At 45.0% G+C, this 23,236-nt stretch overlaps 1 protein-coding gene across 1 annotated transcript in view; it reads left to right on the top strand.

Moving 5' to 3' along the window:
• Traf3ip2 (TRAF3 interacting protein 2) overlaps nucleotides 1-23,236 on the top strand; it is a 41,518-nt gene that overhangs the window by 8,293 nt on the left and 9,989 nt on the right. Inside the window, 4 exon segments of the mRNA XM_036168638.1 lie at nucleotides 3,954-4,787; nucleotides 14,051-14,237; nucleotides 18,460-18,638; nucleotides 20,538-20,626. Of these exon segments, the coding sequence (XP_036024531.1) occupies nucleotides 3,962-4,787; nucleotides 14,051-14,237; nucleotides 18,460-18,638; nucleotides 20,538-20,626 (1,281 nt within the window). The 5' untranslated portion in view covers nucleotides 3,954-3,961.

Genomic DNA, 23,236 nt, shown 5'->3' with positions numbered 1-23,236 from the left:
GAAGTGAGTCCCACTTGGTCCCTTCCCAGAGATAACCACCATTCTAGTCTCCTGGAGATGACACGCACATGTACGGTCTTACGTCACAGAGAGCCATGTGGCACAATGACTTCTTTTAGGGTTTTTAAACCTAATAAAACAGTTGGAGCTGTTTCCACTTCAACTCGCCTGGCACTTCCCCATTATTTGTGAAAAGATGGAGTGCCCATTGTCCAGATCCACAACACTGTTTAAATGCAGAGCCATTCTGTCTTGAGACTTTGCTGCATCGCTTCTCTTTATAGACTTCATTTGGCACGATGTGCACACTTACTTCTCTGGAGAGGAAATTCTTAGAAGTGAAATTACTCTGTCAAGGGGCACAGACTTAGAATCCTGACAGTTATGTCTTTCCCCTTGGCAAAGCAAGGGAGAATCTGTTCACCCGAGGGACTTAAGAATCAGGCATGGAAGCCCTGCCCAGCATGGTCTCTAAGCTGGGCCTGGCATCTGCCCTGAGAATTCCAAAGGAGTCCCAGCCAGAATCCCACCCACCAGGTTTCCTCCTAGCCTCTCCCTTTCCTCAGAGTGGGCCACAGTGTAGCTGGCTCTTACAGTCTTGCTGAGTGGGCCCCAGCCATGCAGGCTCCAGGGCTCCCTTGTGCTGACTGCAAGGCTTTCTGTCCGTTCAGAGGTCAGGGGCTTTCTCCAAGGTCAAGGTTAGTTGAGCAGGGATTTTTCTGCATCAGCCCAGACTTGCCTTGTGTCGGACTGGAGTACAAGCCACAGCAGGGTGAGAGTCACATGGATGGAACAGGGAGCTAGCCTAGAAGAGAACATGAAAAGTGGAGATGGTTAGCAGTGGTGAGACACTGGGTTGTCTTTAAAGAACAATAGTTTTACGATGTCTTACTGCAGTTAAAACTGCATCTTTGTTAAACCTCTCTAATCTGTGTGCATGCATCTTCCCCCTGTGGCTGCCAGGGATGCTGGGCAGGGCTGACCATGTTCTGCCTCTTCTGACCAGGGCCAGAGCTGGGAGGCTCCATGTCTACAGATGGCAACCCTGCCAGGGACCCACCCAGCTGCAAAGCACTGCTGTATAGTAGACAGTGATCATTTAGTCAGTCAGCAATCCTTACTGAGCGTCGGCTAGCACCATTTGTGGTGGTCATAGGTGTTGAGTCTAGGACTGTGGGTAAAAGACTGACAAGTCATGCTGTCATGAAATTATACCTTGGATGCAAACAGGCTTAAATATTTACATTATATATTTTGGTGGAATATGTAAGGTGGTAATAATTGCTAGACAGGACGGAAAAACAGAGAAGGGGGATGGAAGTGAGGGGAGAATGGAAACGCTTTCCTAAGGGGGCTCAGGGGTACCTCACTGAGAAGGCACACAGGAAGGGAGCTGTGCAGGTGTTTGGACAGGGAAGTAATCTAAGCAAGAGCAGCAAGTGCAAAGGCCCTGAGGTAGGTCCTCTGCCTTCCTGTGTGCGTTCTCTTAGATGGGATCAGGTGACTAGCAGGTGGAACATGCTGTCCAGGTCTTCAGGAAAACTGTGATGAGCTTTCACTGTCTAGTCCTTCGTCCTCTCTCATCTGCACTACTTGTAGGCATTTCAAAAGCAAAACAATTGTCATTGGGCTTGTGCTTTGCGCATGGGTTACTACTGTGGAGGAAGGGCTTGCTGTCTGTGTATTTAAACCCTCGGAGGCCATTTTAATCTTGTAGTGGTTACTGACCCTACAGGTTTACCGAGAGGGTTTTCATTGCCAGGGCAGGTTTATTTACTATCACCTGAGGCCCATGTGCCCTTTCCAGACCAGTTTGAAGTCATATGAAATGGCCCCACTTGTCACCTACGATATTAGCCTCCTTGTAGCCCCTGGCAGACCTCTGAGCTAGAAGAGTCAGATCTGAAACTTTGCTTTTGGTAGGAAGTACTCCTCAGATATCCACATTTGAAAACCCGAGGAGACTAGAGACATTTGCACCTGGAGTGTTTGAAATTTGAGCAGTGCATGTGAATCACTTGACAAGAGCTGGCAGAATGTCATCCTTTTGCTAGCTGGCTGGCTGGCCACCTCTCCTCACTCTCTCGCTCATCTGCGGGCTCACGGATGCTTGCAGGAGATCACACAGCACTGAGCCACCCCTGGGAGACTGAGTGGGAGAGCATGTTGCACAGTGTATCCCGTTCTGTAGCTGGGGACAAACGATAACAGGAAAAGGACGGTGTGCATCTAAAAACAGTAAAATGGTGGGCTCCTTTTTATCTTTGGTAGGTTCTTAGTCATTTTCAAAAGTTCTAACCAAGTTAGAGGGTGGGATCTCTTCCAAGGGACGCATGCATACAACAGCCAGGGAGGGGAGGCTAAGGGCAGCTGGAAGCTGAAGATGCGTCCTGTGTGCCAGGAACAGTACAAGGATTGCAGCTGCAAGGGAGTGAGAGACGGGTTTTGCTCCTTGGCTTAAGTGATTCTCCTGCCTCAGCCTCCTTAATAATTGCAATTATAGGCACGTGCTAACGTGCCTGGCTTGCTGTAGACAGTTAAGCCCACGGGATAGGCACCAAAGGTCCAGCTCAGTAGCTGATGTTGGCCTGCTCTGTGAAAAGCCCTGGGTTCCACCTAGAAGCAAACTGCTGGCCTGCTCTGTGAAAGGGGAACATGGCAGTGCAGGCTTTTCTTTTATTGGCGTGGGCAGGGTGTCAGAGACTGTAAATTCCTAGTCTCCGAAAGCTGTCTTAGAACAATCAGGTATGTACTCAGTGACTTTCGGGACAGTAGGTTCCCAGTACACGGTGGTGGTTGAAAGGCCTTGTGGATCCCAAGTCGGGATTTAAAACTCTGCATACAGCCTTGTTCTCAGCAGTATTTGAAGTGTGCTGTGTACAAAGGGCCTCTGCAGAACCAACCACTGGGATTTCCCACACACACTCGCTCTTTTACAACGCTTGCTCTGCGGCAGCCTCCTGTGAACCCCCAGTGTCACTACAGCACCCCGTTTCCCAGGCTTTCCTCCAGCTGGGCGTCACAGCAACTAGCTAGTGGTTAGACAGACGAGAGACGCTTTCCCCTCCACATTGTTTTAAGTCGATTTTGAGAGAGAGAAGGGATATTGCTTGGATCCTGGGCTTGCTCTGGGGGGCTCAGTGGGGAGTTTAACAAGCCTTTAGTCGTGGCTACCTTCGTTACAGGCACGGTGCCCAGAGGTAAATACATCCTCCAACATGACCCAAGTTGTTAAGTGGAAAATGTCACTATGACCTGTTTCAATGTGTTTAAGCTTGTCCTTTCTTTTTCTAAGAAACTTTTATTTAGTGTTATTAAGTTTAGGTTTTAAGTTTATTTAGTGTTATCAAGCAATAGCCACGTGGGATAAAAATATATAAAATTTGAGTTCAAAAGGTCAAACTCTTCATCACACTCCTCTCTACCCTTAGTGTGGGTGTGTGTACATACACACAGGCACATGCATCCTCTGCACTTCTCGTACACACGGTTTCAGTCTCACACACATAGTGTCCTGCTTCTCACTTTTTAAAAAACAATCAACAGTATGTCCTGGAGATTGTTCCACATCAGTTCCTGGGACTTTTTTTTTTTTCATCATGCATTCCAAACACACAAAACAGCCACTTTCTGGTAATTTCTCTCTCCTCAGTATGTAGCAGTTGATGTTCACTCATGGTTTCCCCTTGCTGGTAAGCAGTCCCTACCACACAATGACATCTGGTCATGTTTCTTCAATTGCCTTCCAGATAAAATATCTTAATAAACACTAGTGCCTTTGCCCGGAATGGATAAGTAAACAACTTTATGTGATTGGGGCCCTGCAAGCACAGTGGTGTCACACTACTGTTAATTTAAACCACATCCTGAACCAGGTCCTTTAAGGTCATAAAAGGGAGACTCCAAACACTGATCTATCTTCTGAGACTGTGGCATGTTTTCTCTTGTTCCAGAAACTAGAATGAACCGAAGCATTCCTGTGGAGGTTGACGAATCAGAACCATTCCCAAGTCAATTACTGAAACCAATCCCAGAATATTCCCTGGAAGAGGAATTGGAACCACCTGCTCCAAATACAAGGAACATGGCACCCAGCAGCTTGTCTGCACTCCAAGCCCCTCACCATGCTTCGGGAGACCTTCGCCAGGCTCACCCTCCCCTGAGACTTGCAAAGCACCAGCCTGTGTCACAACAGGTCACCTGCCTGCGCACTAAAGTCCTGGAGGAGAGTGAAGCCAGTTTCTTGAGAAGGCACCCCGATTCTGGCAAAGGGGTTTGCTCATGCTTGACCGAAGCCAGCGAGCCTGAGTCTGAATCTGTGCTTGGAGCCCTCTCTCCAGAACACCGGTTTTCACTTATGGAGAAACGCAATAGACGGCTGGGATCTCAGTTTTCAGCAGCTTCTCCTGACACTGACCAGGACTCAGACAAATCAGACCCAAGTTTACCTAATGCTCTGGCAGACTCCTCCAGTGGTGGCCAAGAGATGATACCTCGGCCCCGGCCCCCCAGGAACAGAGCAGCCCCAGATGTGCCCACAATAGACACTGGATATGATTCCCAGCCCCAAGACGTCCTGGGCATCAGGCAGCTGGAAAGGCCACTACCCCTCACCTCCACATGTTACCTGCAGGACCTTCCTGGGCCTCTGAGGTCCAGGGAGTTTCCTCAGTTTGAACTTCAGAGGCATCCAGCACATGCACAGAGACCGCCTCTCAATCCTTCCCCACAGGCTCCATGGAACTATCAGTATCATTGCCTTGGAGGGCCCTATCACCAGGCGCCATGTAAGTGATCTTTATCGTTCTGGATGTTCCGGGCAAGGGACTGAGGAAACGGGGCCTCACAATACTGCCAGTGTCCCCAGACTAGTAGTAAGGGAGGGTGTTCTCTGGGGCAGGGTGTTTGAACGCGCAGTTGGTTTGCCAGTGGGCCTTTCTAGGGTGCATTTTCTTGGCTAGGGTCCCTCTCCCCTAAATCTCCCTGTGGGAAAATTTCAGGATACCTCTGTCGAGCAATTGAAAGCTGCCTCGAGGCAGAGAGAGGATGCTGATGATTTCTAGAAAACCCGTTTGTCCTAGTTCTTTGGGCTTCTTTCTGGGTTCTTCCTTTCCCTGGTCTTTTCCCATCAGGGTTGGCAGAGCATGTGGGCGAGACCGGGTGCCGGCTGCGTGCCAACCACAGCACAGGTGTGGTGGATTGCTTAAGTCTGAGTCACCGAGAACTTAACTCTGGTAGGCAGACGTTGTGTTTAGTTCTCAGAAGTCTCCAGGTTAGTTTTAAAAGCTGTTGAAATTCTACTTATCTGCCTGTAGAGATACTTTTTCTGATAACAGCAGTATGTGGGTAGATATTTCCTTTACCCAAATAGAATTCCCTATCAGGATTTTGATACATTTACCTCTAATAGGTTTGTTTTTATAGATATATTTGCATGTATACCTAATGTAAAATCCTTTCCAATGACACTGAGTGTACTTTTTCCAGCAACGTTTTAAAACGTTGAATTGGGCTAGTGAGATATCTCAGTGATTAAGGGCACTTGCTGCCAAGCCTGAAACCTGCGTTCCATCCCTGGGACCCACATGATGGATGGAGAGACATCTTGCAAACTGTCCTCTGGCTTCCACATGTGCACTGTGGCACCCAAGAGAGTGGGCACATATCACTCACATGCACAAATGTAAAAACTAGATAAAATGTTTGAATGCTGAATTGTATTTCATTAGATATATTGCTAAGTTATCATTAACTTGTTCTCTGTTGTCAGACATTTAAAGTTTTTCCAGTTTTCTGGTCTCATAATCCATACTGTGACAAACATTATTTTTATCTGCATTTCTGATTAACCCCTTAGATAAAGGTGCAGAAGTGGGAACACTTAGTCAAAGGCTTTGCAAGTCCCAAGCAGACAGGAGATTGCTTCATCATGATAGCAAACAGCATTGACTCTGATAATGAGAGTCCAGGAAGATCTTCCCACTGGAAAGGTTTTTTCCTGGTGAAGCCTTTGGAGGTAAGCATTGCTCCCCTTGGGCAGCTTCCTTTAAGGCAGACATGACCAAATGGGGACCCTTCATCTCCAGTGCCTAAGAGCTAGCTTTCTGTTACCGGCTCACCTTCCCCTTGCTCTCTGTATTATTTCTTCGGTTGAAGGTGATTGGAAGGAACTGTTCAATCTTAAGAATGTGGAGGATGAAGAAAGACAGACAGGAGAGAACTTGGGCTGGACATGGGAGTAATTCACAGACAAAATACCAAGAGCCGAAATGTGCATGAGACCTGTGCCACAAACGGTGCTGGAGAAATGGGTCGGCGGTTCAAAGCGTTTGCTGCTTAGAGAGGACCTGAGTTCAGGTCTCAGCTCACAACTGCCTGGAACTCAGCCCCAGGGCAATCCAATACCCTGATCTCCAAGGACACCTGCATTCCCATACAGGTGTATACAGTACACACACACACACACACACACACACACACACACACACACACACACACGCTGCTTAAAAAAGAAAGAAACAATACATTTTATGTAACAATGGATACCAAAATAAAAACCCTGCACAGGCTCAGTGTTAGTGGGTATAGGACAATGAACAGTTCAGACACTTGGTAAGAACAGGAATTGGTGCAATTCTGGAAGGCAATTTCATAATTTATCAAAAATTTTTGAGTCCTCTCTTTTGGACATCAGTCTCACTTTTAGTAGTATATCCTATAGAAACACCAAACAAATAAAAATATACACAGACAGCATGTTCAGTAAAACACTGTGGGCTGAAGAGATGGCTCAGCAGTTAAGAGCATGTGCTGTTCTTGCAGGACCTGAGTTCAATTCCTAGTACCCATGTCAGGCAGCTCACAAAGGCCTGCAGCTGCAGCTGCAGGGGGATCTGATGCCTCTGGCTTCTGTGGGCACCTGCCCTCAAATGCGCAAACACACATGCTGACACACATTTTTAAAAAAAAAAACTGTTAAAAAGAAAAAAAATCCCAAACCCCAAAAGCAAACACTGTTGGTGTCCACAGAGAGGGCTCCCAGATTAAGAGTACTTGCTGCTCTTTCCAGAACAACAGAGTGTTGATCCCAGAGCCCACATCAAAAGCTGGGCATCCAATAGAGCTGATGCTCTTTTTCTGGCCTCTGTGTATGCATGCACATGCACCCATGCACAAATAAACAACGTATTTAAAAAAAACATTGTATGAAAGTTAAAAAAACAACTGTCTATTACTAAAGGGCCAGAGCAGTAGAGCTGATCCCTGATTCAAGAGTGTAACTTCAGGATGGTATGGAATGCCACAGTGCATGGTCAGCCGCAGATCTGGGGGGAAACAAGTCAATTGCAGGGTGCTCTGCTGCACAGGTAATGATGCTGAGGGGGTTAGGTACAGTAAATACATTTCAGCCTGACACCTCAGTTTACAATGAGTGTATTGAGACACAGATTAACATAGGTTGAAGAGCACCTGCGTGCTCTGATTTATTTATTCAAGTGGTCTACTTGTTCCCTGTTGTATAGCATAAAACAGTGTATGTATTCTGACATAAAAAGGATTAAGGCAGAAAGCAAGATACTGAGTTGATCCCATACATGTTTATTTAAAAGGAAACGACATATGTTTATATACACCTTTAAAAGTCCTGAAGGATTGCACCAGTTATTAACAGGAGAGAAAGGAAGGGTGAAGAGGGAACAGGGGTATTTTTCCTTGTAATCTTATATAGTTTTGCTAATTTTAAATAGCAAACTATTCCTATAATTAAAAGATAAATAAAAATTGAAAGGAACAAAAAAGAATGCATAAAACTCAAGCTTGCTTTAGTTCATGCTGCATATCTTTGACCCCCGTTCCTGAGAGCCCTAACCACAGGGAAGGTATCAGGGTGGCCCAGTGCTTAAGGTTCTCTGCAGGATACTGAAGCCCTGGAATATTAATGATGTGCCTAGCAGAAAGGCTCCTGGGAGGGTGCTCCGAGCACTAAATGAGATAATGCATTAAAGGCTCTAGGAAAAGTGGCTGGCTACGAGCAGGTTCTCAGCACTGGCTGCTCTTAGCTTCCCTGTGATTTGGAAATGGATCCCACTGCCCAGCACTGTAGAGGACGCCTTCACTTTCAGATCCCTCTTGCTGGCATGGATTTTAGACATTCAGGACAGATATACAAATTCGCAGTTGCATGTCAGGGTTATAACTGCACTTAATTGCCAACAAAATCACTTCAAAAGAGCTGTTCACCTGAGGAAGGCTGTGCAGTGGAAACCATGGCTACGTGGCTCTACTCAGCTTTAGAAGAGCATTACTTCCTTGCCTGTTAATGAATATATAAATAAATAATGATCACCATGCAAATGGTGTGTCCTTGCATTTTGTAAGTTAAAGCAAAAGTAACGTTACTGGTCACCTTTTTCATGTTAAAAAAAAAAAAAAAAACCCAAAGCGAATGAAAACAAGAGCTGAGATAGCTTGCGATTTTCTTCAGTGCCACTCCAGAGGTTGGCCTCTGTTGTCGAAGAACCCTTCCACTGAAGGTCACCGGATGAAGTTTGTGTAAGCAAGCCAATCAAGCCCAAAGACGGACTAAAATCTAATGAGCCCTTATGCTTTACACAGTTTTTGTTTTCTTTATTAAGGAGACAGAATACGGCATATGGGCACATGCTCCCATGGACCAAAGCGGGGTGCGGGGAAAGAGGGCGCATGTGACTGTTTGTATGCTAGAATGCATGTTCAACTAAAGCAAGGACAAATAAGCCAGATGGAAGCAATGATAAAGGAAGGCGTTGCCTTGCAGGAGTCCCAGCTGCTTACAGCTGTGGGAGTTCTTCTAACAGTTTATGTTGGCCATTTTGTTTCCTGGCTAAACTGATTGCATTTTATCATGATGTTTTTTGACAACTTGAAAACCCAATTTTATTTTCTCCCTCATAAGCTCTTTTACGACCGCTCTTAATAAGGAAGAAAAATGTTGACTGTTTTCCCTGATATGTGGAAAACCTCATTTAAGGCTTGGTTTACAATTCCGAGTGGTAAGAGCCCAGTGACATGAAAACTGTCTGTACTGAGGCCAAGCAGCTCACAAGGTTGACAAACAGCACTCGGTGCTGGGTGCTCATTTGAGATTGTGCAAGCTTTTCATTTTTGCTCTTTTCATGTTGTGCTCAACACTGCCTCGGGACCGAGGAGTTACTATGCCAGCAAGTCATTTGTCTATCACATCACCCACCTTCCATCTCCTACAGAATAAATTCCCTTGATGGAATTTTCGGCATAGGAGAGAAGTCTGTGGGAAGCTATTTTTGAGCAGCGATTCTCAAGTAGGTGGCTGCTGATTTGTACACCTCCCTTCTCACACACTGACTAGTGTGGGTTTGTGTTGGAAAACAGACACCTACAGACACACAGATTTCTCCCTGTCTCTATTTATCTTGAGCTGCATAAGGGAACTGTACCACATTTATCTTGGTTCACTATGTGCCTGGGAGTAGAAGGTCTATAAATATTTGTTGAATGAGTAAAAAGAAGAGTCTACCTTCTGGGGAAGGGAGAGCCCTCTTATCATTGGTCGAGATTTTTGGGACATCAAGTCTTCGAAAGGCCATCTTTAATTGTGTGGTAGCAAAGGGAAGATGGGAGGAACGTGAACTTGTAAATAGAACTTGCCCATTCATTTATCAATTTACTGAGTAAAATTTGCCATGTTATCTGCAAGGCACTGCATAGATAGTACCAGACACAGGCGAGCAGACAGAAAGTAAGTAGAAAGATGCACACACCGTGACAAAAGCGTATATGCTATAAAGGAACTAGCCAGAGGTTGGGATGGCGGTTGGTAGGCAGGCAGCCAGAGTGGGTCTCACTGAATGGACACTTGAGCTGAGAACTAATGAATGCCAAAGAGGCAAGGAGGCTGATGTTGCTAAGGTACCAAGAACAAAGCTATGGGCCAGAGGAGGTGGGGCAGGGAGAGTGATATGCCAGAGAAGACAGGATGCAAGACCATCGAAAGAAAATCTGGATTCCGTTCTGAGTTAGACTATTCCTTCCAGGCAACAGAAAATCTAACTCTGTCATCCTGAGCAAAGCACCTAGACCAGTACTCATCATGGAGCTAGCAGGGCGCGGTCATGCTAGGGGAAGAGAATGATTGCAAGTTGAGCATTGAGGTCTGGCAGTATGGCTCAGTGGGTAAGGGTGCCAGCCACTAAGCCTGACAGCCTGTTTGATCCCTGGGAGTCACCAATTCTTACAATGTCCTCTGATCTCCAGGCATGCACGTGTGTATGTACTTGTGCACACAGACATAATAAAAGATGGTTCTTTACCTAATAAACGTACTTTTTAATTTGACTTTTCTATGCAACTAGCCAAATTTCCTGGCAGAAACGGCCCAGGTTCCACATACAGAAGGAAGGGCTTACTTTGGTTGACTCCCTGGTGTTCAGTCCTTGTTTTGAACAAGAGGATGACACAGGGGATTAGATTGTTGGGACTCTAATTTAAAAACCAACAAGGTGGATCATTTTCATCTGCTCATATCCACTGGTATAACTTTTTACCACAGGTGGCCATTTCAGAACTGAGAGTTACAGCTAGTCAAACACTCAGCCCATGTGCTTGGTGATTTTAATGATACGATTGGTTGCTATGAGACAAAAACATGTTGTGCAGGGAAATAATCTGCTCGCAATCATCTGACCTTGATTCAAAGGCTTTTGATTAACAGCACTAACATCCGCCTTCTGGAAGAGGAACACACCCGATGATTAGAGCTTGCTAGTCCTTTTAAAGCGAATAAAATGTTATTAGCCATTCATTAATGGAGATGGGGAGCAGAAATGGCTCTGAAGAGGGAAAACTTCTCGGGTTTGCTTCCAGCATCTCCCTTGAAAAAGCTTTCAAGGCCCTGGCAGTTTCTCCTCTTTGACCTTGTCTCTCTCATTTCTGGAGGGCAAAACTGATTAAAAAAAAAAAAGGTGGCGAAGAACAGCAGACAAGACATTGGTAGTTTAGCAAACCGAGACTTAAGTAAGCAGGCTGCGCAGTCCAAAATGGTTCCTCTTGCACGTGTACGTTGGCTTTGTGACTGACTATTCAGTCCTCATGTATTGAGCGCTGCCTCTGGAGCTGTACTGTGCTTGGTGAATGGTGGCAAAGACCCCCTACACCCTGTCCTTACAAACCCTTATTGTGATAAGGGAACTAAAACAGGAAGGGAGAAGGTAACTCAGCAAAGGTGGGCCTCCCTCTGTGACGATCTAAGGCAAAATCTTTCTGCATCCAGAAGATGTAAGCTCACATCCCAGAGGTGGGGACCAGCTTGGAGTATTCAAGATGAAGGTGGGCCATGATAAGCTTGTGACAGGGTTGTGGGAGATGAGATCAACCACAGGGACCTGGTGATGCAGGCTGAATCTTAGTGCAGTAGATGCTAGAGGAGTCCAGGGACAGCTGCCTCTAAACCCACGCAAAGCTAATCTAAAGGTGAGCTGGGCTCCTGCTGCCTGGTAACAGGATGGCAGGACCACTTTTTGACCTTTTTTAGCCTGAGTAGCAGTAGTGATCTTCCTGGTTGCCCTGCAATTCCCATGGACAATCTAAATGTCCTGCGATCTACCTGGCCCTCTCTAAGAAAGCCTCAGTGGTGGGCTGGTTCTAGACCACGGAAGTCTCTACGGTCTTGTCTTCCCATTCTTAGAGCTCCCTCCAAGCCCTGGCTTCCTTCATCAGCCCCATGTGGGGACAGGCCCAGGCAAATCCCTTCCATCTCCTTTTCTCCTCCTTTCCTCAAACCTTCTATTTGCAATGGTCAGGGCTTCACAATAGCAGGACAAGGGTCATGTTTAGACAGCCTAGGCTGGAGGTGCATGGTCACTTTTTCAAGAGGAAGAGTGGTAGGAAGGATCTAGCTGATATGAGGGTCATGGCAAACAATGAATGGCTCCAGGGAGTTGGACCAGGCACGAGAGACTAGCCTGAGTTAATTGCCAGGGTCATCAGCCAAGGTTCCAAGTCCAGACGGTGAGACCTGGAGTTGGCCACACTAGTATACACACAGGTTAGCGGTTTGCTCTTCTTTACTGAGGCTGTCATTCCCCTGAATGATTCCTTAAAAGTGTTCTGACTGCATGCCAAACTCAGGCCACTGCCATCCTCCCATTCTGGTACCTCAACTGGGCGAGGAGGTCAAGAGCAGTGACCTGACCGTGCAGGGTGGCTCCTTACTGCCATAGAGTTATATCACTTTCTTGCTTCTTTACTGTTTTATTTCTCTGCGTCTCCCTCATGTATTTTACCCTGGCAGACAAACAGAGCTATTAATTCTATAAATTGGGCAAGGATTTAAAACCCATGATAAGTTTTTAAATAAAAATGCTTCTGCCCTAACTGATTGTGTTTGCTGGCTCCTCATGCTTCTGACCTGAGTAGAGGTGACAGACGGGTCATGAGGGGACTCATGGCTCCTCTTTCATTGCTTAATACTTGGTCATCTCCAGTCCCCAAGCACCTCTCAGGTTTCCCAACTGTAACCCTTTTGGCCTGTGCAATGCCCCCAGAGCCCTTCTCTCTCACCCCTACTGGGTCCTTGCATCCCTCCTCTGCATCTCTCTTTTAAACTTCTTATTTATGAGTATATGTTTGTGTGAATCTATACCACAAGTATACTAAAGGCCACAGGAGGGTGCTGGATCCTCTGGGGCTGGAGTTACAGGTCACTGTGAGCTGCCTGACATGGGTGCTGGGAACCAAACTCAATCAAGTCTCCTAGAAGAACAGCAAGTACTCTTAACTGCTGAGCCATCTCTCCTGGCCCAGCATTTTTTTTTTTTTAAATTCTTTTACCTCGTCAGCTGAGCTGGCCTTCTCTTGGGACCCCATTACTCTGGGGCTTCCTAGGACCAACTTTCACACGTTCACATCAGTCCCTGCCAGCCTAGCTTTGCTCTAATACCTGCTCTTTTAAAAAATAACTAAATTTTTATGTTTATGTGTTTGTGTGTATGTTCATGTGTGTGTGTGTGTGTGTGTGTGTGTGTGTGTGTGTACATGCATATGCATATGCATGTAGAGGCTAGAGGTACATGGCAGATGTCTTTCTTAATCACTCTCTACCTTATCTTTGGAGAGAGAGCCGGTCACTGAACCAGTATCCCACTGCTAGCCAGTGAGCCCCAGGGATTCTCCTGTCTCTGTTTCCCTAGCACTGGGCATGCGCTGCCCCATGACCATCTATATGTATGTGGGAGGCTTGAACTCAGGTCCTCAGATTACACAGCAAATACCTCATGGACTGAGCCCTCCCCTCACTCCTCCCATTCCTTATCTTTTCGATTGTCTTGGGCCAAGTGAACAGAGGTTTTAGCAAGACAGAATGGGAAGTTAAAGGGGTTGCTGGCTCCTTCCCAGAGGATAAGCCAAGGTTTCACTCATTTACTTCTTTCTAAGAGAGAGCAGAGTGGGAGTGTGTGTGTGTGTGTGTGTGTGTGTGTGTGTGTGTGTGTGTCCATCCGTCTACTTAGTGGTGATGGGGAACATAGCAACTTTTTTTGGGGGGTGGGTGGGTGAGATCTCAGTATGTAGACCAGGCTGGCCTTGAACTCACATGAGATCTGCCTCCCAGTCTGGGATTAAAGCATGTAGTACCACATCTAGTCCAGCACAGTACTTAAGTACTTAAGTCTATCACAAGGATGTCTAGCCCCAGGTTTTAGACAGTGTGGAAATATGGTAGGAACAGTGGTGTGTGAGAGGCTCTTTCAGGAAAGGATTATCCTAAGTATCTTATTCAAACAGGACTTTAAAAACTTCTTTGGGTTTTCTAACTAGAATGTCAAACATGTGATTTCACAAATGTTTTTACATTAAAAAAGTGTATCGGTTTCATGAATATTATGAAGTAATTAGTAGTACAGAATATCCATGGAGGTGGGTTGATGTTTGGAGCCTGAATTACTATCAGGAGAAAACCACTTGGTGAGCTTGCATGGCCTCTGGCTTGCAGGAGCTGGAGTCAAACCAACCTTCTCTGCCATCTCCTTGTTCACAGATGCTCATGCCTACCCTCCAACAGCCTACCAGCAAGTCATCCAGCCTGCCCTGCCTGGCCAGGTCCTTCCTGGGGCAAGGGTGAGAGGCCTGTATCCTGTGCAGAAGGTTGTCCTGAATTACCCCAGCCCCCAGGACCAAGGAGAGAGACCTGCACAGAGAGACTTCTCTTTGCCAAGGCTCCCAAGGTATGAGTATGGTAGGAGCCATCCCTACACATCCTGGCATGAAAAGGATTGTCAGGGCAACAAAGACGCATGGCCAGTGTCTGTTGGCCTGCACCTAGGTCAGCGCAGCCACACAGTGAAATACCCAGTATAAACTCAGGTCAGAGCACTGGAGAAAGCGGTTGATAAGGCTCTCTTAGCACCATCACATCTGGTTTCTAGTTATCTCTTTTGCAATAAAACCACCCATACAAGCTTCTTCCAGAAAAATAATGCTGTTTTCAGAGCATTGTCTTAACTAGCCCTGTGCTTTGGTCCATATCCCATTGGTATAACAAGGTATTTGAAGCTGAGTACTTGACAGACAAAATATAGTTCATTAGCTCAACGTTCCAAGATAAGGGCCCCTCTTGGCTATGTCACCATCATGGCAGATAGCATCACAGAGGAGCATGAGGTTGAGGGTGAGATGGCATGGTATGATGAGAGAGACCAAGGAGGGAACCAGGCTTCCCCCCTTTCCTTTTTTTTTTTTTTTTAATTTTTTTGTTTTTGTTTTTCAAGACAGGGTTTCTCTGTGTAGCTTTGGATCTCACTCTGTAGACCAGGCTGGCCTGAAACTCAGAGATCTGTCTGCCTCTGCCTCCAGAGTGCTGGGACTAAAGGCGTGTGCCACCACCGCCTGGCAGTTAATTTTTTTAATATAGGTTCTAACAAAGTAGTTCAACCTGGCTTCAAACTCTCTATGTCACCCTTGCTGGCTTCAGATTTGTTACCCTCCTGAGTTAGTCTCCTAAATAGCATGCACTATGGTGCCAAACTTTGGACTTGTTCTTCTATTATGGACCTGAAGTCAAGCCCCATCTCAGAGGTTCCCCAGTTCTCTCCAAGATGCTGCCACACTAAGGGCCACGCACCACCAACCCACCCTCAGGGCGCAGGCTCACACTGTACTTGAGTCATCCGTTAGTGGTTTTTCTTCTTACTGTTTTTATTTTTCAAATTCTTCTTCAAGGTTACCTTTTCTCTTAATTTGTGTGTCTAAAATATACAGGAGCAAATGGAGTTTCCTGTTTTAGGACAAAATTGGAAAGAAAGTAAATGAAATGTTTGCTTCTTTTCAAGAACAACTTTCACATAGCACTCAAAGTAAAACTGCATGCTGTTTTTATAGACCAGAATCACATCTGAAAGTCCTATTAAAGTGGATTTTTTGGAGATAAAGAAATTGGCAATTAGCCAAAAAATTTTATTCAAAGGGAAAAAAAGAAAGCCAATTTTATTAAGAGTGGCAAATAAGGCCCACACCTGCTTCCCCTCACTGCAAGGCTCACAGTCTCTGTGGTTCCTTCCACATAGACTCTTCACTTTCCAAAAACACAGTTTAAATAAGGGAACTAAGTAACATATGACACACTCATAGCAAGACACACCTGCTATGTGAAATTTCAAGAAACCATACAAAACTAAGTATTTCTATCAAGTCAATTAGGTATTTAATAGGGGATGCAATCATCATTTTTAAGGTAAACATTAAAACATTCATTTCTTTCAATGACTCACACATGAAAACACAGCTAGATTAAAGTAACCACTCTAACAAACACTTGCCCAGCCCAAGCTCTGTGCACCTCAGTGACCTTCTAGACTGCTGGAATGGACCTTCTGAAGCCTGGAGCTTCGCTTAGGATTTTACACTTTTAAATTTTTTATCGTTACCAGGCAGTGGTGGTGCACACCTTTAATCCCAGCACTCAGGAGACAGAGGCAGGTGGATCTCTGAATTCGAGGCCAGCCTGGACTACAGAGTGAGTTCTAGGACAGACAGGACTGTTACATAGAGAAACCCTATCTTGAAAAACAAAACAAAACAAAACAACAACAAAAATTTTATTGTTTTCTGAGCCTTCAAGTCTCACTCATTAGCCCAGGCTAGCCTAGAACTCACAAGCCTAGACTGGCCTCAAATTCCTAACAATGCTGTGTCAGGGATTACAGATATGAGTCACTATACCCAGTCTTAAAATAAACCTTTATTTTGAAAAATATTTAGATTTATAGGAAAGTTGAAAGGTATCGCATAGCAAATGTTTCTATAGCAACAATTTAAGCCTGTTGTGGTATCCTGGAATTATCAGTTTAGGATGGTGAAGAAGGTTCAGCTAATTCTCCTACCACTAACTACCAGAATGTTAATAACAGAAGTTTGCTTTCATTAATATTCTCAGGATGTTAATTATATGTGAGTTTTTAAGCATGATTGTCTTAGTTATGGTGACAGTTGTTGTGAGGAAACACCAGGACCAAAGCAGCTTGGGGAGGAAAGGGTTGATTTGGCTTAGGTTACCATGCCACTGTTCTTCATCATAGGAAGTCAGGACAGGAACTCCAGCAGGGCAGGAACCTGGAGGCAGGAGCTGGTGCAGAGGCCATGGAGGGGTGCTGCTTACTGTCCTGCTTTTTGTGGTTTGCTCAGCCTGCTTTCTTATAGAACCCAGGACCACCAGTTCCGGGATGGCACCACGCACAGTGGACTGGGCCCTCCCCATCAGTCAGTAATTAAGAAAATGCCTCACAAGCTTGCCTACAGCCAGAACTTCTGAAGATATTTTCACATTTGAGGCTCCCTCCTTGCAGATGACTCTAGTTTGTGTCAAGTTGACCTAAAATTAGTCAGTGTAATTATCAAGGCCTTAACATTTCTTTATTAAATGAGTAATCATCTTTTATAACAATGTAGCAACTTTGTGCATAAAAATATTTAATATAAATAATAAAGAAATGAATCTCAGATGAAAGTATTTTTTAGAGGCCTCATTTGCTCAATATTTATGAAAATATAAGATATAAATTCCCTAAACATTCTAATTTTAGAAATGTAGTTGAGATTTTTTTTTATAAAAGTTTTATTTAAGCCATATTACATAAGACTTTAAGAATTTTAAAATTGCTTTTGGGTAAAACACAAGCAAAAATCTATTAAAAGTAGGCATATATACAGACTTATAATCATAACATTAAAATTTTTATAAATTGAGACAAATGACATCCATGGTCCCATTACACTGATTTTTAACATATTGCCATATTTGCCTCCAATTTTTTAAAAGAAAGAAAACATTATAGGTATAGTTTTAATTTCCCTACCAGTTAGAAGTTATAGAAAAGAGAAACCATTCTAGCTGTATTACTTTTTAATCATTCACTTATTTCCCTTTGCCTAAGCACATTTACATGCCATAGCACACACAAGGATGGCGTGCTCATGGCGTTGGTTGTCTCTGTCCACCACATAGGTCCCAGGATCCAACCCAGGTCACAGCCTTGGCAGCAAGTACCTTTATAACTGAGCTGCCCACTTAGCTATTTCAGGCAGAGGGCTTTAATATAGAGATGTGTGTGCTTATAGAATTGGAGGCTAGAGGAGGCTCAGAGAATGAGCCACAGTGGGGCCACTAAGAGGCTGCCCCTCCCCCAGCACAACTTCAACTGATGCAGAAGTTAGGGCCACTCTATACCTGCTAGAGTTTCAGTGGCAAAAGAGAGATGCCATACCTTGTTCTTGACATCCAGGGACCCTGGGATGCTTCTGCAGAAAACACACACCTGTGGCTATTTCTCGGTAGAAACCAAGTGGCAGAAACAAGACATGCATGTCCTTTGTTTTCTAAAGCTCACAGGAGTTCATGCCATTGTTCCCCCTCAGCACAGCACTCACAGGAATGCTGGCAGGCAAAACCACAATAACAACCATGTCACCAGCCAGAGCTTTCACTTACAGAGTTTAGAAGAAACACTTTTAAACCTATATGGCTTAAAGAACAAAACAAAAAACTTTTGAAACATAAGCAAATGTTATCATGAGCTAAAAGTTGTGTCTTTTTGCTCTGAATGCCTTTAATATCAGCATTCTGTCACCCATCATATTATTTTGTTTTGCCAGTGACCTTGTCTGACCCGTACATGGAATTTATTTTCCCAATTAGACAGACCTTGAATGGAGAAATCAAATCCTGCTTCCCTCTTTTGACCCGAGCACAGGTCCTCACATATGGCAGCCAGCTGACCTGTTTATAGAGGCAACTCCATGGGACTCCTCTCCCTTCTGTGTCAGCTAAGAAATGGAGGCAGAGGGGAGAGCTCGTGCGTTGGTATGGTCCACAGTTTGGAAAGTCTTTCTGTCTCCCCAAACTTGGCCTTTCTAATGGGAATCAAAACCGGCTGTAAACTTATTCCCTTGCAGGGACCAGCTCTATCACCCACCATCTGATGGAGCTGGAGCTCCTGAGGCGTCCTTGGAACATCCTGCAGAGCTGAGACCACAGGGTCCCCAGGCTCCCTCCCCAGCTGCTGTGCCTAGACCCCCCAGCAACCCCCTAGCCCGAGGAACTCTAAAAACTAGCAATTTGCCAGAGGAATTACGTAAGTTGTTTGCAACATTGTTTCTTCCTGTCAGGGTTTCTGCTTTAAGAGTGTGGCTTAGTCACTTACCCATAATCTCAGTTACATTTTACGTAGACAGCAAAATTTACCTTTTCCCTTTTTACTCTAAAATACCCAGCCATTTTTAAATGTTTTTAGTGAGCCTAACCTCACAAGTAGTGCTCCCAAACTGCTTACCACTGGGTTTTTCTTAACACATAGAAAACAACAAACAACCCCCCCCCCCCCCATATTTCTTTTCTTTTCTAAATGCTGCTCTTCAGTGATGTGGCCCTGGGTGGATAGATGGGATGCCCTTGTGGCGTCGGGTAGAAACTAAGTGTCTCACTGTAAATTAGCAGCAGCTATCACGAACAAGGTCATTTTCTGTAGGAGTGAGCAGTCTTACTTGGAAAAAGGAAAAACCAAACCCAAACCAAACCATCTCACATTCCCATCCTGTTTCACCCCCCAGTGCAAACTAAGCCTTTTGTTTAAAGAAATATTCTGTTCACTGTCAGGTGATGATTTGTTTTCCAAATTCTGCTGCTAGATCCAGAAATGTTGAAATATTACCAAAATGTTCTGAGAGTAAGGCCAGTTAGCATTCTTAGTTCCAGAAATCAGTCACTACTGATGAATAATTATTTTGCTAGAGAGGCTCACTCTTTCCCGATCTGGGACACTCAGAACCAAACTGGAGGCCTTTGCTTTGCTACTTGCTTGTTGACTCTCTACTCATCACTTACAGCTCCAAAAGAACTCTATGAGGATGAGTGCCGTGGTTTTCAGGCAAAAATTTTGTTTCTGAGCACCTCAAAATTTTACACACTTCAATCAGAAAAATATCTGAGTAGACAGACATGGTCTCACATGGTGTACAGTCCCAGTATTCTGCCTGGCCTATAATCTAGGAAAGGGGTCCTAAAGTTAGCACATAGGGAGGTGACTGAGGGTCAGACGCTGCCTGTATGCCTGGCTGCTTGGTTTCTACTGCCATGATTCACTGCACACGCTTCCATTTGAGAGGTGCGTTTCTGTTCTGAAGAGTCTCAGCACAGATAAATGCATTCAGACTCTCGTCTTCTGAGACTTTCTTCTTTATCCTCTGCCTCAGGGTTCTTGAGATTTAACTGGCTCGTTCCAGACTAAAAGGCAACAGTACAGATTATCTGTCTACCACATTAAACTGCTAGCCAAGTAATTTCCCCAATACTTTAGTCTGAGAAAACAGCAGTTCTGGCTGGGTAGGGTAAGCTTGTCGGACGGTTCTGCCTATGGCTTGGGAAGAAAAGAGGAAGCCTGCGGTGCTGGACTGCCCTGAGGCAGCGTCTCCCCTTTAAACTGCTCAAGTTGCGCTCACATTTCTGATCTGGGCATCAGTCTGCTCCTACTTCCTGACCTTTCTCCAAAGAAGAGTCGACTGGGGGAGGGCATGGAAACACTTTCTCGCTCACTCCCTACTTGGTCTTGTCGGACAAGAGTTCAGGGCAGCAGAGAGCATCCTGAGATCAAAAGCAGACACTGCTGGGTGGCCCCTCAGCAAGCCTTAGCTTCTTAGCCTGCTGTGAGAGTGTTTTCCTTGGGCACAGGGCCAAGTGTGTCTCTAAGAAACAAGGCAGTGTCTGGAGCTTAAAGGCCTTGCAGGCTGTGGGTGGTAGACTTTGTAACATCTTGTGTGCTGTTCCAGAAGACCTCTGAGGCTGGTCTCAGCCTGCCAGGCCTCTCCTCTGTCCCTTCCGTCTTGGACAGGTCCCAGCCCTTGTCACAGTCCACACTACTGCAGGTATAAGCCCTTAGGCCACCCTCCAACACAAAGGGCAATGCATACTACTTAGAAGTGCTGTGTACAACGGATTAATTTAATTAGTTTCAACAATTCTGACATTTCTCTCTTAGGGAAGGTCTTTATCACGTATTCTATGGACACAGCCATGGAGGTGGTAAAATTTGTGAACTTTTTGTTGGTGAATGGCTTCCAAACTGCAGTAAGTATTTTATTCAAAGAGAAAACTGAACAGTTCGGTGGAACTTAGTAATAATGATAATGATGATGGTAATGAAGTATGAACAGTTGTTTTTTATTTATGTGATCATGAGCTAAATGCATATGGATTTGGATAATCAAATTCTGGGTACCTATTTATTTATTTGGTGCTGGGAGTCAAGGCCAGGGCCTCACTCACATTAGACAAGTATTCCACCACATTTTAAACTACCCAGAGTCTCCAACATTTTTCCTTCAAAAGTCCATAGTGCTAACTTGCACTCTTGGTCCTGCTGGTCCTAGCTGAAGGAAAGGCCTGGCTGTTGCTGTGCCCTCTGCCTTTGCCCTTGCTCACCAGTCATACCCACCAACATGCCGCCTGTGTTACAGGAGGCTGCAAGCTCACGGAGGTAGTTTTTTTGGTTTTTTTTTTGTTTGTTTGTTTTGTTTGTTTGTTTGTTTGTTTTTTTTTGTTTTTTTTTTTTTTTTTTTTTTTTTTTTTTTTTTTTACCAAACCAGACCCTCTGGTCTGTACTGGATTGTGAGGCTTGAAGTAGAACCCTGGGACCCCACTAGACACAGCTTCCTGTCTCCATCTTGTTTCAGGAGTGGTTTCTGGACAGGGAAGACATGGCCTCGTCTCTGTCTAGGAGAGACGGCCCTATTTCACCCTGTAGGTCCATTGTGACCTTGGGCCCAAAATTCTCAAGCACATAATCTTTCTGCCTCCCTGCCAACCCCTGAAACAACACAGCTTAGAGCCATGAACATTCTTCCTTAAGATAAACAAAATACCACAGGTTGCTCCTCAGAGGGCTGGCTTTCCTCAAACATTAAGATTACCTCCTTCCCAGAAGCCTCTCCTAGACATTCAGCAGCAGTGAGTTCCAGAGGAGAGTGAAAAATCAGTGAAAATCGGGTGTTGGAGGAAGAGATGAATACTTACAAATTAAAGAATAAAGAGGTGGCTTAGCATTGTTTAGTAGTTTTTATTTGAATGTTTTTTCCTATAACACTTCCTATAAATAGAAGTGCCTATTTTTTTTTTTCAAAGATGCTTACAGTTTATGCAATTCAACGTCACATCCCTACAGACTAACATTTCACTTTCTCATTTCCAGAATGTGACAGTGCTGGGTCAACTGTGACGTAAAAATCAAATTATGAGCCATGAGGCAACGTACCAGATTTTACTTTTCTCCTTTCCGAATGTAAACATACAGATTCTGACTGCCCCTGGGGAATAGCCAGGGTTTTTAACCTTAAAAAGCCCCGAGTCAGGGGCAGTTGGGGTGGGAGGGAGGATCTAAATGTGCCCTTGACCCTTATCCTAGAAAGCCTGTGTTTGTGAACAGCTGTGGGTTACAACTGATACATCGGGATCCTCTCAGTGAGAGGAAACAATGAGTAAATTTAAGGAGAGTTTAATTAAACAAACAAACAAACAAACAAACAAAAAAACAGCATAAAAGTCTAGGTAGGTTTTAGGGAATCTTGGGGAATAGTGTCATACCCTGCCACTAGCAGGAGCCAGGCACTACAGAGACACTAAGGGAGCCTGGAACCTGAAGAGGGTGGCTGTGTAAGTCAGCCATAAGATACTCTAGATAGGGTGCTTAGGCAGAAGCTCAGTTTCAACAGTTCTGGAGGCTGGAAGGCCAAGAACACGGTTGAAACAAGGGTGGTTTCATCTGGAATCCTCTCCTTTGGCTTGAGGTGGCCATCCTCTCTCTGTTCTCGCGTGGTCCCTCCCGTGTGTCCAGAGACCCGTGTACTAATGCCCTCTTCTTCCATGCACACCAATCCTGTGGGCGTGGGGCTCACCCAGCTCACCTTCTTTTACCTGAATTATCTTCTGAGAGGCCCTGTCTCCAAATCCAGTCACATTAGGAGGTAATGGGAAAGTTTCCAAAACCTAATTCTCATTTAACTTTTTGAGATAGGATCTCACTTTATAGCCCAAGCTGACAATTCCCCTATGTCAACCTCCTGTGTGGTGAGATCACAAGTGTAAGCCACCACCTCCAGCTAACATATACATTTCAGGGACATGATTAGCTCACAGCAGCCGCAGTGCAGAAAACTTGTCCTGACCGGTGCAGCAGACACTGATGGACCATTTATGGTGTGTTAACTCAGGTCTGGCATCGTGATATATGTCTTTTTTGTGTTGTTATTAAATTGTCGTAACCACAGTCATGAAGGTGAAAAGCAGCAGAGCCGGGACAGGACCCGAGCTGCCCATCCCCAGTGTGAAATGGAATGGATTACAGGCATCATCACAGATTGGTGCAGTCTTTAGCCAGAACAGACATTATTAGCTTGGTTTTTGTTTTCAGTTTTTGAGACATTTTTCAGTGTAGAGCTGATTAGCCACAAACTCTCAAAACTCCTGCTTCAGCTTCCTAAGTACTGGGATAGCAGGCACATGACAACATGCGGATGGTAACACATCAATCAAGCTTAGCTTGGTGGTACATCCCTTTAGTTCCAGCAGCCCTGAGGCAGAGACAGATGAATCTCCATGAGTTCAAGGCCAGCCTGGTCTACATAGCAAGTTCTAGGCCAGCCAGAGTTACAGTGAGAGCTTGTCTTTGTTTTTTTTTTTTTT

This window comes from Onychomys torridus, chromosome 19 (genome assembly GCF_903995425.1).
Source record: "Onychomys torridus chromosome 19, mOncTor1.1, whole genome shotgun sequence".
NCBI classification, from domain to species: domain Eukaryota; kingdom Metazoa; phylum Chordata; class Mammalia; order Rodentia; family Cricetidae; genus Onychomys; species Onychomys torridus.
The sequence above is the reverse complement of the archived record's forward strand: the minus strand, read 5'-3'. Positions and strand labels throughout refer to the sequence as shown.